Consider the following 17,880-nt stretch of genomic DNA (forward strand, 5'->3'; position numbering starts at 1 on the left):
GACCACAAATTTGAAAAGTATACCTGAAAAAAGTCCCACAATTATTTGTTATGCACTGTAACCTGCCCCGTGTTAAACCGCCCACCCCTTTCACCTGTTTTTCTCCAGCTCGCAGTGATATCATCTGTACGGTCATGGAGCGAGAAAGCGAGAAAGGACCAGGGGAAAACAGGTGTCTGAACTTTGCTGACGCCAGGAACCCTTTCAGTCCCATTTTATCTCTTTCTATTCTTACTTAATCCATCGATATCCCAACCAAAGGTAATCTTCTTATGGCAAAGCATTCTGTTTCGGTGCAGCCAAACCTCAGCTGACAGGGTGAGAGGGGGGGGGGAGAGGGGGAGAGGGGGGAGAGAGTGAAGGGTGGGTGGGTTTGTGGATTGGAGACTCTTTAGAGCCTGTGCTTCAGTCATTTCATTTAGGATTAGTTATCCTGTGAACAAGTGGCAGGTTCTCCCCTGTGTGGTGTGTAAACCTCACAGTGGAGCACCGTAGGCCTCCTGTGTCCAAATTAGTCACGGTTCATCAAGGTGTCTTCAGTCGAACATATTAACCAATTTCTATTTGACTATAAAGGGTTGAATGTGGAAATCAAAAGTGTTTATTAAGATTCAGTTTCCTGTCAGACATCCAGAGAGGAGCTGCATTCGGCTCTCTTGTTGCAGACTGGAGAAACTTTGAAAACATTTTTTAGTTTTTTGTAAGAACTATATGTGAGTGCATGTTGGTTGGATGTCATGATCTAGACGTCTTATCGGCTCCTTCTTATCCACATAATCTTCTAATAGAACAATACTCCCAAGAAGAAAACGTGATTTCGTAAACATCCATATCGTGTCCTGAATTCAACCAACATATCTGAATGTAGGAACTATTGCTTCAACTCTATTTTCTTACATTTTTAACAATAGCTGTTTTGGTTTTCTTCAGCTTTTTTTTGGTGTCATTTTCTTATCCCTCTTTGCTTAAAAAAAAAAATCCAGAATAAGACTGTCACAAAATCACATATTTTCATTTCCAAACGACGACACTGACAACACTAGTCATTCTTAAGTGTGATTTATTCCCTTGCAATAAACAGATAAATTACTCACATTTTTAAACAATTGAGAAATACATTTCTTGAATCTACAGTGATATAATACATAGAGAATGGGCCTGTGTGCTTTCTGCTGAAGCTCAGATAAAGTGGCCCGGCACCCGAGTTCACACAAATATTCGTCAGCTGTTCATATTCATTTGTCACCGTGCCTCCTCTGCAGATGTTCCGCTTATTTAAATGCTGCCGTAGGTCCTTCGCTTAAAGCCACCATTGGAAAATAATAAATTGAACGTTTCCTCTCAAATCCTTCACACAAAAGGAGACATGGAGATCTTTTTTTAGCCAGGCAGATGGAGGTGAACACTGAGGGATATTTACAACGCTCAATGGACTCAGCTGTAACTTTAAACAAGGAGAGTGGTGTGTCATCTACAAAGAAATACAGTTGTGTGTGGGATGAGGTATTTCAGTTTAATCTCTGATATCAGATCAGATGTGACTTCATTCTGTGTGTGCGGCGTCAAGCCATGCTTCAGAGGGGTGCGTGCATGCATAGTTCACGTTCAGGGGTTGAATTATGGAATATTTTAAAATCTTATGGAGTCCTTAAATCAGCTCTGGTTTCGAGACTTTTGTCCCTGACTTCACGGAGGACGATGAACTCTTTCTGATCAGCTTCTTTTTAGTAGAGTTGGCTTGTTGTGTTGACCGGGAGAAGTCAAATACTAGCATAGGATCCACGGGCTGAATGTCACAACTGCAGTCCAGGTGGGATTTCTTTAAATCCATTGAGTTCTTGTGAGAATTACATTTTCAGTTAAGTCTATCCAACAGAGCTGTTCTTCCAGTCCTGGTTTGCTCCCAGCGCTGAGCAGCATGCCCACATGGTGACAGTGAGGTGAAGAGGTGCATCAAGAACTCTGCCCCAAATGGAGTGCGCCTAAAGTGCCTGCTCTAAAACACGTATAATGGCCTTCATGTTTGCTGGAAACAATATTTTTCTACTGTTTTGGTTCACTGCTCTGGTTTGGAAATTGGATTTAGTTCAACTTTGGAAAACGGCAAACAAAACTTCAGCCGTTTTTTGTTGAACTACAAGCAGAAATGTGTAATTTGCCCGGTTTTAAACAGAGGACTTGGGAGTTAACATTAGGGTAGCACCCAGACGCTTAAATATAAATCTAAATATAATGAATATTTTTGGATGTGTTTGGATGGGTACAAATAGCTGCTGACGACGGTGAAGCAGCAAGCAGAAAGAAAACAGGGGCCCAGAGTCACCTCCTGCAAACAGGGCCCATGATTCATCGGTGCGGCCCTGACTAGAGGGCGAATGCTGAGCCCGAGCTTCAGTTGGGGTGCGTGTCCAATCCCAGCGAGGCTGCGTGCTGCTTGGCCCTCAGGCGGAGGTTCTCGATGCTGGTGGTCTTGCTGTTGAGGCTCCCGGGTAGACCTCCTGGCCCCCCCTGCATCATGGGGCTGCTCCACACCTGCTGGGCCTGCGACAGCGTCTGGTAGTAGGACGGGCAGGGCATCGAGCTCAGGGGGGACGGCACGTTGACGTTCATGCCGAGGTAGGGCATGGGGGGGGGCGGGGTCATCTCGAAGGACGGGTAGTGCACCATGTTGTTGGTGGCGACCATGTGCTGCCGAAACTGCTCCTGCAGCCGGAAGAGGCTGAGCGGAGACGAGGCGTAGGAGTTACCTTGAGCCAGACCACTGGTGCCGCTGCTGGAGGACGGCAAGGGGGGGGACATCAGGGGGGAGTCTGAGAGAGAGGGAGAGAGGGAGAGAGGGAGGACTTTAATATGATTCAACACACACTGGCACCAGTTCGGTAAATGGTTATGGCCCAACTGCTGTGGTTCTTCAGTAAAGGGCAGGTGACATCCGACTATCTTCTCCAGCTTCCTTCCATCATTGGCTGCAGAACATGTTTAAAGTATACATGTTTTCTTTATATAATAATTGCCATGAGTGGAGTTTGTTAATGAAGTGCTTTTATATTCTGTATAGAAGTCAGCAACAAGCCATTCAGAAACATTCAAACAGCGACAGAATAGCAAATCAGAACGACCCCCTCTGATTGGTCGATGATGTGGGCTTTGGAACCAATCCAGCAAAAACATACTCTCCAAAAACGTGATTTCATTCTTAAATATGATGAATAATAAGGCAACTAGAAGAGAAAGAAGAATATTTGTACCTGGTCTGGGGCTCAGCTGTTTGCAGATTGGGGAGCTGCTCCCCGGCTGTGCCCCCCCCTCCCCCCGCGTCTCCTCCCTGCTCTTCCCCCTCGTCTCCCCTCTCATCTCGTCCTCCTCTCTGTCAGCGTTATCCTCCGCTGCTGACTCGCTGTCCGACGGCTCAGGAGAGGTGACGTTCACTTCCACGCTCGTCTCTCCTGGCTGCGGCCGAGCGGTGTCTGACGGGCAGGAGGACGAGGAGGAGGATGGAGGGGGGGCGGTCTCAGGAGCCAGGGTGGTGCTGCTGGTGGTGGTTTCAGTCTTGGACTCCTCTGTGGAGCCCTCTGCAGCTCCGGACGCCTCCTTCTGTTTCTGCAGCTGCTCCTTCTGCAGGCTGCGCTGCTTCTTACGAAACTTGGCCCTGCGGTTCTTAAACCAGACCTGGCGAGATGAAAGACGGATAGATTAGCTTTAGGGTCCAGGACTTACAGTATCAGAACCAGAATCAAGTTTATTGCCAGGTTTCACACATACAAGGATTTTGCTTTGGTGTATGGTGGTGCAACCATACACAATCTAAGAAAACAAGTTGTAAGAGTAGGTCAAAAATATAACCATTATAAAAATAATTGATTTTTTTAAAGCTATTTAGCATTAAAAACGAACAAAGACAAGTATTTACACCAAATTCAAATGTATTTATACAAAAGAAACTAAGAGACCTGTATCAAATATTAAAGATAACAATTAAAAAATACACAAAAGTTCCCATCCAGGCGGACAACAATAAGTACAGTGACTTTAAAAAGTAGAAGTACTGTGATAGAAGCCTGATAAAAGTGGTGAAAGTACAAGTATACAGTATATTGCACAGTCATTGAGTAGTCTAACTATGAGATAGCAGCCAGTTAAAGTAATAATTCAATTAATGATAATGCACGACAGATGTGTTATAGTCTTTGTTGTTGTGGTCTAGAAGATGGTTGTAAAACTAACTTTCATATTTAGTAGTAATAGTGTGTAACTTAACAAGGCATAGGACTTTCTCCGTTCATATACTGCAGCACTTGGTCTATCCATTATGACTTTTACTGAAACACGATTGCCTTTAGTTTCTTTAAGCGGGGCACCACAGAGGATAGATGCACTCTGAGGGGTTTTACCTGGACGCGGGCCTCGGGCAGGTTGGTGCACATGGCCAGGCGTTCCCGCATCACCACGTCGGGGTAGTGGGTCTTCTGGAAGGTTTTCTCCAGGGCCTCCAGCTGCTGGGCGGTGAACGCGGTCCGACTGCGCCGCTGCTTTCGGTGCTGGGAGCCATACCGGGCCTCGAGGATAATGTCTTGAAATGTGCAGCCGTTGAGAAAAAACAAACACGAACAGTTTAATTGAGGAACAGGTCAGAGGTCCTTTCAACACACATACAGGGATCAACAGAGTACGTGTTATAGGGAGTGGAAAATAGAGATTACAGATGACATTACATGAAAGTTAAACTTTGGACAGAGGTGCGAGATCCCCTGCATTACACAAAGTGATTAAAATTAGCTGCACCTTTACCAGCTTTAATTACAATGTAATACTGCAATTGTCATAATAAAAACATGTACTATATATTATTCTGAAATCAGCAGTATAATTACTTTTGGTACTTAAATATATTTCAATGCTAATACTTTTGTCTTTTCTCTTGAGTAACATGTTGACCTGAGTACTTCTCCCTCCTCTGACTTTGAACAACAACATGAGAGGCGGTTCCTTACCAGCCAGTCTCTCTGCCAGAGTAAGCGCGTGCACGGAGGGCCTGTAGTCCGGTGTGTGCTGGGCCTGCTGCGCCGCCTGCTGGTGGAGGTTGTACATGGCACTCAGAGAGTTCATGGCGTGCAGAGAGTATCCGTTCACCCCGTAGTGCTGCATGGCGGAGAGTCTGCAGAGAGGAGGACCAGAGGCTGCTGTGAGTGAGAGGCACCTCTACAAACTAATAGTGTTATATAGCTGCTATTAAGAAAGGATACACTTATATACTTTGTTTAATATTTTTCGTTGTATGCTGACTATTAAAATTGGCAACAGGTACTATGCAACCAGCAGTGTGTTCCTGGGGAAAAGTAATTATTTCATTTAAACGAAGAAAATAACTATTAATGATATTTGAGTATGCCATATAGATTAAGATTTGTATACACTGTAACTACGTGTTAGTCCAGTTGTATACATTCAAGCAAAACTAAACAAAACATGTAAAGTGGCAGTATATTTTCCAATAGAAAAACGCAGTGGGATTTAAAGCGTATAGAAAAGAACAACATAATTATTATTGTATTACCTTTCACATTGACATTTATAGTTGTTAAAAGCTTTCATGAAAAAGGGAATTCACATATATATATTTTTTTAATATTAAACAGAGATTTGGAATAAATGTGGTCCCAGTTTGTGCCAATGAACAGTGAAGATTACAATGTATATTACCTAATGTATTAACCCAAATAAGACGAGGCCTACTGCAGTAGTTCAAAGGAAAATATTTTTGAAATAGGCTAATGTTAGTCTACTTTATTGTTTATAATGTTGCATTACGTTGTGTAGTTATTTTTGATGTAACATGCTCACATTAGGAAACATTAAATCCGTGCCGAAGATAATAGCGTCATTTCTTTAAAGTTGCGATGCCCAAAAATTAAATTCTCCTCCCTTTAATAATAATAATACAAATAATATTAATAATAATCAGGTAGGCTAGATTAAAAAAAGTTAGACATTTTCCCCAAGGCAATACTATATTCTGCTGTCTTAGTTAACCATATTTTCATACAATTTACAGCGTGCAGAATTTCAATTGAAAATATTTGTTGTCTAAAGCTGCAACATATTTACTCCCGGAGATTTGTCTGAACCATGGCCGTTTGTGTTGACGTGTGTCGGGTCTCGGGTCAGCTCCAGCCGCCCCGAGGCTGACGGAGCTCCGGTGTAACGTGGTGATAAAACAGCAGATTCATTTATCAAGTCTGACACATGGAATATGGACCAACGTGTGTGTGTGTGTTAAACTATCAAAACGTGTGACTAATGCAATAACTTTTTTATTCATGTGACTATTTCGTTGCATTATTTTGAGACCAGCCCCTGGCTACATTCATGTATATTTTTTGGGTTAAATCTGCAGCTTATACATTCAACATAGTGCCGATTTTCTTCCAGGACAATGACACGTCCTCGGGCTCTGGTTTAAGGCTAATTATGCTAATTGCCGTGGATTTATGAGTTATACAGCGTTTACTAAAGAGTGCCTCGGGGCCGGGCTCGACATGGCGTCAGTTCAGCAGCATTAAGGAACTTAAACGACATAGGAAATAAATGGGGATAATTAGGCTAATATATAGTTAACAACGTGTGAAGTTAAACAACCATAAAATAACGTCACATTCTTGTTAAAACGCGTTTAAAAGTGCACGAAAATCCGTCCGTTTAACAGCCTTGTTATGTTACTGAATACTTTGACCAGTTACATTTAATTGAATTATTGAATAAAATAACGACAGTCATGTTGTTATTTTATTTATACCTGTATCAATGTTTTTGTTTCGAAGAGATCGACGGAATGCACTGTTGACAACTGAATTTTTACCAAGAGTTATTGGAGTTTAATAATAAAATACGTCGCGATATTAAACAAAATGCAAGGGGAAAAGACTCGTACATCAATGTAAAATAATGGTTTTAATAATACTTGTTAGGCTGCAAAAGTCGACATTAGAAATACAATATTCGCAACTCTGCAACACTTCTTACCTCTCGTCTATCGGTGTGTCAGAAGCGAAATATCTCCACTATAGCAGCCGAATATTCTCCTTTTGAAATCTTCGTCTCTAGATTCCGGTTGTTCAGGTGTTCATTTCATTAGCTGTTTCTTTCACGTAGAGATCCTGAGGATGTCCCGGTGGTTCGGTCTCTCCTCTCTGGGTGTGGGAGGATGCTGAGCTGCTTCTCCCGGCCTTTAAAGCTCTCTGGGTGGGGGGTGACCGGGACGCGAGGACGGGCCAATCAGATCGCTTCCCTCCTCCCCCCCTCCCTCCCTCACACTACTCCTCACTTCAGAGGATTTCTGCATCCGAGGTGCCGATATTTCTGTTATCATTTTCAGCGACAAAATGCATTGACGTATACATTAATGACATTATAATTATATTTTATTTAAGCATTTTTTGTTATTGCCGAAATTGACAATTATAATAATTATTGATATTGAGAAATTGTTGGAGGTGATAAATATGATAATTTTTATATTTCTGGTTTAAACTGAAGATGCACTACTTAAAAAACATATTTTCAATCTGAGCACGACGAGATGCTTTCTTTTGAACGTATCAGTCTTTACCTTCATTTTTTTATTTATTTCATATTTTTGTGTTTACTTTAACATTCTTTGCCCGAATTTTTTTTAATACAAACATTTAACAAACAAACCTCGATACTCCAACCACAGTAATTTAACATGTCTGTACCCATAGCATTATTAAATGGCTAAGCACTAATATGCATATTAATATTGTATTCATGTTTAGGCTCAAGCAACCACTACACACATGTGATTAAAATAAAATAGATTATTAAAAAAACATCTGAAGTATAGTCAGCAGCCTGAAATGAACAATTCCTTTATTATTTCTAAAGTGTCTTAATAATACACGTTTAAAAGCAACCTCCGGCAAAAAAAAACGTTTGTATATCCAGCCAAAAATAAAACTCTAACACGTCTTAATTAAATGATGTGCAGTGGCTCTCTCTCTGCTCGGGGACTTCAGGTTAATTCCTCTTTAATTTTATTTTCCTGTTTGCTGGGAAGCAGCTGAGGTGATGCAGCTCCTGCAGCTCCCCGGCCCCCAGGGATTTAGGTTAGGATTTGGTAGACAAGACGCCATTTCACCCTCCAAAAAATGTCTTAAAATGACTGCTGGTAAGAGGATTAAAACAATAATGCCCCCTCTCTTCTTCAAGGTTTTTAGAAAAGATTTCTTCTCCCGCAGAAAAACCGTTTAGGCTGGAATTAAGGGCAGCGGAAAGTAGCCTTTTAATGTAAAGCTTGCATATTTTGTAGAATTTTCTTATGAGAGAGTGAGAAAGAAAGAAAGAAAGGTGAAAGTGGGGTTGGGTGGAGTTGGTGGTGGGGGGGTTAAAATCCTCAACTCAATTTGATCTTTGGCCACATTCATCTGCAGAACTTTAGGCTCCTGACAACAGCCATGTGTTAAAAGAAAATGTGATATAATGCATTCACTCAAAGTTCACTTGAGTTTTATGTCCTCACTCTTCTTTCTGTTTCATTTGAGCTCTTATGTAACGGGGAAAATACAAAATATAAAAGCAACAACAACGTTTTTACGCAACAAGTGGTTACTGGTGCGTAATTGGATTTCGGTGCGTAATTGGATTTTCTTTCAACTGAAGAAAGAAATAAAACAATTAAGAATAATGACACATCTTATGTTTGCCGTTTTAATTCTTACCATATGTTTTTTGCTAAGTATAGCTGCAGAGCATTTAGGCCCCAGAGGATAAAAAAAAAAATTGGATTAACTTGTGAACCGATGGAAATAAGAACTTAAACTGGAGGAAAATCTGGCCAGTGTCTCTTTGTGGGAAGTGTTCCTAAAGCAATTAAAGCGAGAAGGAATTCCTCTCAGCTGCTCTTCTTCAAATCAGCTTTCTACGGACCTTAATGCGGGCTAATGTCCAGCACGACCGAGGCTTTAGACAAGTAACAGAGGGCCTGCTATTAGAGAGATATTAGGCCAGTGGAGCAGCAGCCTACACACACACACCACACACACACACACACACACACACACACACCACACACACACACACACACACACACACACACCACACACACACACACACACACACCACACACACACACACACACACACACACACACACACACACACACACACACACACACACACACACACACACACACACACACACCACACACACACACACACACACACACACACACACACACACACACACACACACACACACACACACACACACACACACACACACACACACACACACACACACACACACACACACACACACACACACACACACACACACACACACAAAGCCTCAAACTGGTTTTTAAATAATCAGTATTTTTGCAATAACAATCAAAAGGCAGTTCTCTAAATGAATTGTTTACTTAAAGTTCTGATGCCTAATTTGTCATCATCTCACATAATGCAACGTTACTGTTATGTAAATATATGTTGTCTAAACTACTGAGTTACCTTTCAAATGTTTTGGTTTCATGAGATATTACAAGGTGATTCTAGGGATAATGATGACATTTTAAAGTGTATTTTCCCTTTTGTACATACTACAGTATATAGTATATACACTACCTGGAGAAACGTTTCATAAATAAATATCTACATTTTGACAGTAGCTCTAACTAGCAAATTACTTTCATAATGCATTTGTTTTACGAGATATTGCAATGTGATTCTAGGAATAATAGTGACATTTAAAAGTGAATTCTCTTAAAGTTTAACCACTTATTACTTTATAGTAGAACATATGATGTTTTACACAACATGGAGTGTAGTTATGTTCATGTCCTGTCTTTAATCAACATTTTGACAACAGCTCCAACTATTTTCATAATTTAAAAGATCTGCCTTTTACTTACTCAATAAATTGTTCTATTTAAAATGTTGAAAAACATCCACCAAAACTTCCAAGATCTCATGGTGACATCAATTACTGTCTTATGTTGTCCAAAGTGAGCCAAAAACCCAAATAAAATCAATTTGCAAAGATATATAAAACAGAAGAAAACATTAAACTCGTGATATTTTTGTAGATGCAGCTTAATTTAATCATCAAACAATTAATCGGCTAATCCCTGTATAGCTATTTTGACTTTAAACAGAACAGACAGTAGTTACAGATGTTTTATTCTGCAGAACAGTGTTGGTTGTCGTGACGCCAAATCATGACGATATACCCATCTTTGTATTCACTCATCTCATCCCGATCACCTTCAGGATCTCCGCTCTGCTCGCTGCACGCTAACTTTTCTAAACCCCAGATTCATCTCAGATTTCTGCAGATTTCACCGCTGCACTCTTTGTTCTCTGCACTCCGGTTGCATTCAGGCGTTATCGTGTTAAAGCCGTGCCTCTGAGTTATCGTCTTTGCTCTCAATCATCCTCCCACCGGCTTTTCTGAATATCAAAACTTTGTATCCCTGCATCAGGACCTTGGCAGCCTGAATCAACGCTCAGCCTCTGAAGCTGCAGAGATTTATGAATCATGTTCAATTCTTAATCAGGTTTATAACGCATGAATGTTTGTAATTTTACCCCTCAAATGGCTCCCAATACTTCCAAGTGGCGTGTTACATCGAATCTTGGAGAAAGTTGATGCCTTCAGAGCCCATTAACTTTTATCATTATGTTTTCTTTAACTTCATGAATACATTAGGTTTCAATGCAGCCGCTCTGGCCTGCACATGCTCTTAGTCAAGGTTAGCTTGTGCTCATTTGGGGGAAATTAATCATTTTGATGTATGGTTTAGAATTGACTGCTTTCCTGGGACTTGTGTGACTGGAGTAACAAAGCAACTTGCCATTAAGCAATCCTCAGGCTGTGTATACGCTGGGCCTTCACCTTTAAGACTTCCCTTATGTGTGTTGAATACCTGCTTCGAAAAGAAAAGCCTGTTCTCCTGTACTCAGACATCAGTAACCATTGTGCATCACACACTTTGTACACTCAATCTCACACACTTATATGGTTGACATCTCTTTTTTAATTATTATTAAGTGCGGCAAGCCATTATTCAACGGAAATGAACTGTTACTATCTCCTGTGGACGCACCTTAATGTAGTTTCTGCAACCCAAGAAACCGTTGCAAAGATTAAGTTACACATTTCATTATAAAACTGGCATCAGGAGAAAATAAAAAAGCTTTCATCAAACATCACAACAAATGAATACGAGTATTTATTGTCCACTTGGAAGCAACTGTTTTAACTTATTAAGGGGATGTGTCCAAGATGTTACCAAACTATCTCCAATATGTGCATCGAGCAGACATGGAGCTTAGAATTCATTCTGCTATGTTTCAGGCCACCCATCAAACATAAGTCTAAGTAATATTGCTTTTGAACGCAATACAGAGGGAAGACTGGCTCTGAAGCTGCTAAATGGTGTCAACTTTATTTGTCTCCAGTTTGATGTTAGGAAAGACTTTTTGTTGCCGAAAACAACTGCTCACATCTGCCTTAAACAGCATCAGTGAACCAAATCATTCGAGTTGCCAGTTGAAAACCAAAGCAATAATTCAAAACATTATACATAGCTGGTCAGGTGAATATCCTCATTCTCATAATCCACGTGACCCATAATAACTTAATTATTCTGAGTTATAAAAATGTATTGATTAGTGCAGCTTTCAAACGAGCACTGATCATCACTGCTCCTAACATTCATGACAGTTTAAAATAGCGTCAACATTGATGCAGCAGAACGAGATACATGGACAAGTTACCATCTTTTTTACCATACTTTTCAGAACTAAGGGTCTACATTACCCACAATGCAACGTGACAGCTGCCAGTTCGTACAAGATGTGTGTTCTACCAGGATAATAACGCCTCCATCCCCAAGCATACATGAGGATCAGGGTCCAGACTCCAGCTCACTTCCTTTTTGTACTACACCAGATTGTTTTCATTTTCATTCTATAATAACCACTTGAGGTAATTCGTCAGACACACAGATCCCTAAGGAGCAACAGGAGGCTTTATACTGTACAACTACTTATGCAGTACAGCAGTCCTCTCCGATACTTGTAAGCAGACTTTGATGTGTTCAATTGACGGTGTTTGACCTTAAAGATGCATTCAAAACCACTTTTCACATTACAATACGTGTTCAAATACTATAATACCTGGGACACAACAGTCTCTAGGTGTAACTCTGACCACAGGTTGTTCACTTCGTGCAGCCGCACACTGCTGCAGCCGCTCCTCTGAACGGTTTCTCTGGCAGACTTGACATATCGAGGTTGGCAGGTTTGTTTCCGCCCTCTTTCTCAGAGCCGCTCTTTGGTTGCTCCCCTCGGGCTGCGGCCCAGCACAAGGGTTCCTATTGTCAGGGCCTAATCCAGGGGCTACACAGCTTTAGCAACATGGTGGGATAAAAGCCCATCAAACCACTACTTTATGGGGGCAAATCTTTCCTAATCCCTCGCTTTATCTAAACAAAAGGAGAGAAACAAGAGGATAGAAAGAAATTGTGCAGACACAGGGCAAGACTGGGAGCTAAGATGCAAAGAAGTAGTTTCACTGGAGAAGCTAACCATTTTTGACAGGCTTTCACTAAAGGATTGACAAAAAACGGACACCAGGATTCCTAAAAGGGCCGAACAGGGTCTTTTCTCTTTTCCAAAGTTAAGCTTTAAGATCCTTAGAGGGATATGTCGAAATTAGTGAGATTAAATTCAAAAACCTTGACTATTAAGAGGACTTGGCAGGGGGCACCTGTCAGATTTGGATGCTATAAAAACAATTCTCTACACGGCTGCTGTAAACAAGCGAGAACTGTGTGATCTTGAACCTATTCTCTACTCTTTTCTCAGACAGGGAAAAGGGAGTATGGGAATTTCTCCTTCTCGACTTACACACCGCTTCCGCGATCTGCTCCATCACACCGACTGTGTGACCCCGACCTGTGTCCGAACCACGCTTACTTTCAAGATGACCCAGCAAGAATCTGTTCACTTCATGTGTGGGAGTTCTTCAAAAGACGCTGAGTGACGGCGACACATGATGCTTTTCAATCTCAATGTTGTTGGAGGCTACAGTTCTTTTGCGACACCATTGTTTGATCCTTGTAAACTAGAAAACCCTGTAACTCACATGTTCTGTACGCGTATGTTTCAGGTACAAATCCCCTGACCCCATTTCATGTCTGCTGCCAATTCCAATTTCTATCTTTGCTCTGTGGCAACTCGCTTCAAATCCCGAGTGGCGCATCTGCAAATGACTCTGTGAGTTAGAGGCTCCATTTTCTGCCACAGCCCGAATGCTCCACCAGAGGACCATTTGCAGCCCGGCGGTCAGACAGCCGAGCGGAGATTGAGAACAAGCCAGTTCGTTCTGGCTCTATGTACATAAACCACCACAGCCGGGGGGGTTTCAGTGTGTGCCTCGCCCTCTCGGGTACATGAACAGAAACATACATCATTCACCACCTGACACTGTCCTCCTCCACACAAAACAAAGTCCAATTCTTTCGGAAATTCAATATACATCATGAAGGAATTTGATTAACATGATACTTGTCTGACAGTGCGCCCCCTGCTGGTCTGAGTCAATGCCTCCTGAATGGGGTAATTAAGAGATAATAGGGTGGGGATGCTCGTCAGGGACCGAGTGATTAGTGATTCATTACATGAGCTTAGAAGGAAGAAGAGAGGAGGGAAGTGGGGTTTTTTTTTGGGGGGGGGGGGGCATACTGGAACAGCCTGACAAATTGCCATTGGATTTATCTGGGGTAATTAACTATCACCCAGGGAAAGGGGCGGGCCGGGGACTATCAGTAACAGCAGAGTCACACAGGAGGGACTGACTTTAGTTTCTCTTCTCGGATGCAAGTACTTCTAATGCTGCTTTGTGTGTTAAGAAAACTAGTTAAAATGTCCTTTTGTTAAAGAGGCCCTATAATGCTAATTTTCAGGTTCATATTTTTATGTAGTGTCTCTACTGTGACATGTTTAAATGCTTTAATGTTCAAAAAGCTCTTCATCTGTCTCATACTGTCTGTGCTGCAGCACCTCTTTTCACCCCGTCTGAAACCAGAGCCCAGTCTGCTCTGATTGGTTAGCTGGCCGGCTCTGTTGTGATTGGTCAACCGCTTAGAGATGTCCCGCCCCTTAGCCTATCACGTACAATGTGTTGGAGCGCTAGCCAATAGAAGTGTGAGTATTACACACTGATGTCACTATGTTACGGAAATATCCAAAAGAGTCCAATGGAGGTGAGAAACGTTGGGCTTGGCAGACCATTACATGCCCCAACATATTTGTAACACACTACGGGAGAAGGAAAACCCCATTAAGCTTAATAGGGCCTCTTTAATACTGAGTGGAGTAGGAAACAGCTGCCACCAGGGTCAAATCTTCACTGAAACACACTCAACTAACGAGAGGGTAAGAAATATTAGAAAGTATTAAACTTTGAGATTAAGCTGTACTCCCCTTAAAGAATCTTTGCACGGCACACACACGAATGGCTGCTATCCACTATTTGACTGCAGTGATCCTATAAGACTATATTCCCATCTTCATAGTCCTTCCAAAGCCATCCTCCCATCCAGGAGTAATCCTCTCTGGTCCATATCAGCGTCACAAAGCAGCACACACTTACATGGAGAAGTTGATTTTCTCTGTCTGTTTTATCTGATTTGGAAGCACTTAGAAGCAGCTCTAAGTCTTCTCTCGGTTAAGAGGACGAGCAAAAAAGAAAACTCAGCCGGTGTGATAACCGGAGCTTCCTACACTCTCAACATCCAACATCTGGCTATTGTTGCTAAATCTGCTTTGAATCATCCCTGGGTCGTCGGGATTCAAACATTTAGAGAATTGAGGCTCATCTGTTGAGCTTAAGTCAGGTTGCACTCCTCTTTAGTCTCATCAGAACAAACGGAAGCTGCTTCAAACACTTATTAAAGCTTTTTCTGAGTCATATCTGATAAATGAGCTGCAATAAGTCTAACTCAACTGTCTGAAAGTGTGTGCTGCATAAACACTAATGGAAACAGTGCAGATTATTGTGAACTGACAGTCAAATGTGCACTTGGGCCTGCGTCAGTAAGAGCACAATCTCTTCCCCCATAAGCTCCACCATGCTGTGTTTTATGGAATGACCATAAGGGGTTGATTTATTGTTGTTTCATAATCTGGGTTTATAACTTGTTCTGTAAAAAGGCTTTTTACAAGGGCTTTAGGGACATCGAGTATTACCCATTGACTGACCTCTGCTTTAAGGGAACCGAGCATGAACATTTGCACTTACACTACAATGCTATAAACTCCTAGAGACCATTTGGTTACGCTGTAAAATGTATTATCTCTTCGATTTACACACGGCATCTATTGCACGTCTGTCCGTCCTGGGAGAGGGATCCCTCCTCTGTTGCTCGCCCTGAGGTTTCTCCCATGTTCCCCTTTAAACTGTGGGTTTTCTCTGGAAGTTTTTCCTTGTACGATGTGAGGGTCTTAAGGCCCTGACACACCAAGCAGTCACCAGAGGACTAGCCGACGCTGAAGTCGGCTGTTGCCTGGCCGTGTTCTCCTGCGTTTTGGCCATGTGTCGCACGGGAACACACCGCACCGACTTCAGTGCGTGAGTGGCAATAACTCTCCTTACCAGCAGGCGGCGGTAGTGTGTATTCGTCATTCAAAAGAGGCAACAACCGGAAGACAGAGAAGAAGAAGAGTATCTTTTCTCCGTAATATCATACAGAGCTGGCCTCTCCTGGATCAAGGTGATGAGCAGGTCTTCGTTTGCATCATTCCAGATCGCCATGATGAGATGAAAATGAATAGCAGTCTGTGTGTGCCTTCTTAAATCGTTTGTTTACGTCCCTCACTTCCGCTTCGCTTCTCATGCACTGATTTGCTAGCTGAACAGCCAATCAGAGTGATTATTTGGTCCGACTGCCAGACCCGATGCATGGCCGGTTCAACATGTTGAATCGGCCATGCATCGGGTCTGGCAGTCCAAATAAGGCGTGTCACGGTCGATGGTGCGGGACACACCAACCTGACTACGGCGCCGCGAATGCCCGACAGCCTCTGACGGCCTCTGACTCCCAAAATCGGGTTGGTGTGTCAGGGCCTTAAGGACAGAGGGTCTAAGGACAGAGGGTCTAAGGACAGAGGGTGTCGTATTGTCATACTGATATTATGTACAAACTGTGAAGACCACTGAGACAAATGTAACATTTGTGATATTGGGCTATATAAATAAACATTGATTGATGGACAATGGACAAAATCGTTTGGCTTGCGGATGTGAAATATCAACCTAATAATTAAACAAGTAATTGCAAACCAACCAAATTGCCATAACTTGTTCTTTTGTTTGTTAAATACTGTTTTTGTATCCTATGATCGTATACTCTGCTAGCTTTAGATGAGCTACAAGTATGATTATGTTCTCCATGGACAGAGCCAAGTTAGCTCGTTTCCTCTACTTTCAGTCTTTATGCTAAGCTACCTCTAAGCTCCCGCTTCATACATGTATATTCTCCTCTAACTCTCTCTGCAATAAAGTAAATAAGAACATATCACAATATGAACAGCCTGTAGTCTGAACAGAAACACAAGTTTAACACCTTTTCGTATTTTTAAAATCAACTTTAAAGGTCCCTGTCCTTTTATTATGCTAAAATATCCCGACTTCATTCATTGCAGGATTCCTTCAGATGTGCAGCCTGTAACAAACCCAACTTGTCTTTTCCTTAATTAATGCATGATAACAAAGGACAGTGACGTTGATATTATATTTTATTTACTGGGGTACACCTGCAGGTCTACTCCCAGATGTTTGGCTCTAATTACAGTGTGCTTGAAGCCTCAGCAGAGAATGCAGACAGTGTGGAAACAAGTGCTTTAAAAAATCAGTGTGTGAGATAGCCTAAGGGCATCGAGCTATCTGTAGGGACGCTTAACCTGAATACCTGCTCACACAGTTCCCAGCAATCAGGGACGAATGAAGAACACGTTGAATTAAAGGTCACCTGTTAAGCAAAATCAACTTCTTCTACATCAACATGTGTCCCCTCTGTGTAAAGACACTCTAGAACGTTTCAGGAAAAAAGATTCGTTCAATTTTTGTCCTGACCCATTTTTAAAATGAGCTGATCAGATTTTGGCGACTTTATGATGTCATAGTGATTTTGTGGCTTGTGTAACCATCAGCCAATCACCAACCAAGGTAACCCCCCACCCCTTATCCCCTGAATCTCCTCCTAGAGCATCATAGAGAACCGCAGTGACGCGTCGTAAAACCCGGAAGTAAACTTCTTCCGGTTCCTTCGTGAAAAACGCAATGCAATTTCTCCATAGGATTTTGGAAAATAGCTCGAAATAAGGTCTGTGGTTGACACACATTTAAGAGAGGGATCACGTTTTGTTCAGCCGGATAATCTCCACATGTCTCTCCTACTTTTATCATTTTGAATCATAAATCTAGTCGCCAAAAGCGAAATGCTAACGTTATGCTATAAACGAACTACAAGCCAGTACAGCAGCGTCGCACGACTTCAACGTCACGCCAACTTAAGATCGTTTCAACTGACTTGCACTGAAACTGCACTTTGAACACATTAAATATATTAACATTTTAAACTGTATACCACGTTTATCTAGGCCCTTTTTGTTTTGTTTTATGTATACATGTCACACTGTGGGAAACGATATTTCTGGATGTATAACACATGTAGAATTTTTGACAATAAAGCTGACTTTGACTTTTTAACAGAGCTTTTCATTTTAGCCACACTGAATTTAACTAGAAGTCATGGCTGTGTCAATTGCCAGTCTGATATCGTTTTACAAAGATGACAAG

The 17,880-nt window shown here is 41.9% G+C and overlaps 1 protein-coding gene across 3 annotated transcripts in view; it reads right to left on the reverse strand.

The window, feature by feature from the left end:
• Positions 1-845: 845 nt before the first annotated feature.
• The window catches only part of LOC117445738 (diencephalon/mesencephalon homeobox protein 1-A-like), a 51,624-nt gene continuing 34,589 nt past the window's right edge, over positions 846-17,880 (reverse strand). The window contains exons 1-5 of one of the 3 annotated variants that reach the window (XM_034081573.1): positions 7,021-7,213; positions 4,992-5,155; positions 4,392-4,570; positions 3,249-3,669; positions 846-2,810 (exon numbers count right to left, since the gene is read on the reverse strand). In XM_034081573.1, the coding sequence (XP_033937464.1) occupies positions 2,392-2,810; positions 3,249-3,669; positions 4,392-4,570; positions 4,992-5,145 (1,173 nt within the window). In that variant the 5' untranslated portion in view covers positions 5,146-5,155; positions 7,021-7,213 and the 3' untranslated portion in view covers positions 846-2,391. Of the gene's footprint in view, positions 2,811-3,248; positions 3,670-4,391; positions 4,571-4,991; positions 5,178-7,020; positions 7,214-17,880 lie in introns of those variants that run through there. The other 2 variants (XM_034081574.1, XM_034081575.1) reach the window with 2 other exon arrangements.

This window comes from Pseudochaenichthys georgianus, chromosome 4 (assembly GCF_902827115.2).
Source record: "Pseudochaenichthys georgianus chromosome 4, fPseGeo1.2, whole genome shotgun sequence".
Classification (NCBI taxonomy): domain Eukaryota; kingdom Metazoa; phylum Chordata; class Actinopteri; order Perciformes; family Channichthyidae; genus Pseudochaenichthys; species Pseudochaenichthys georgianus.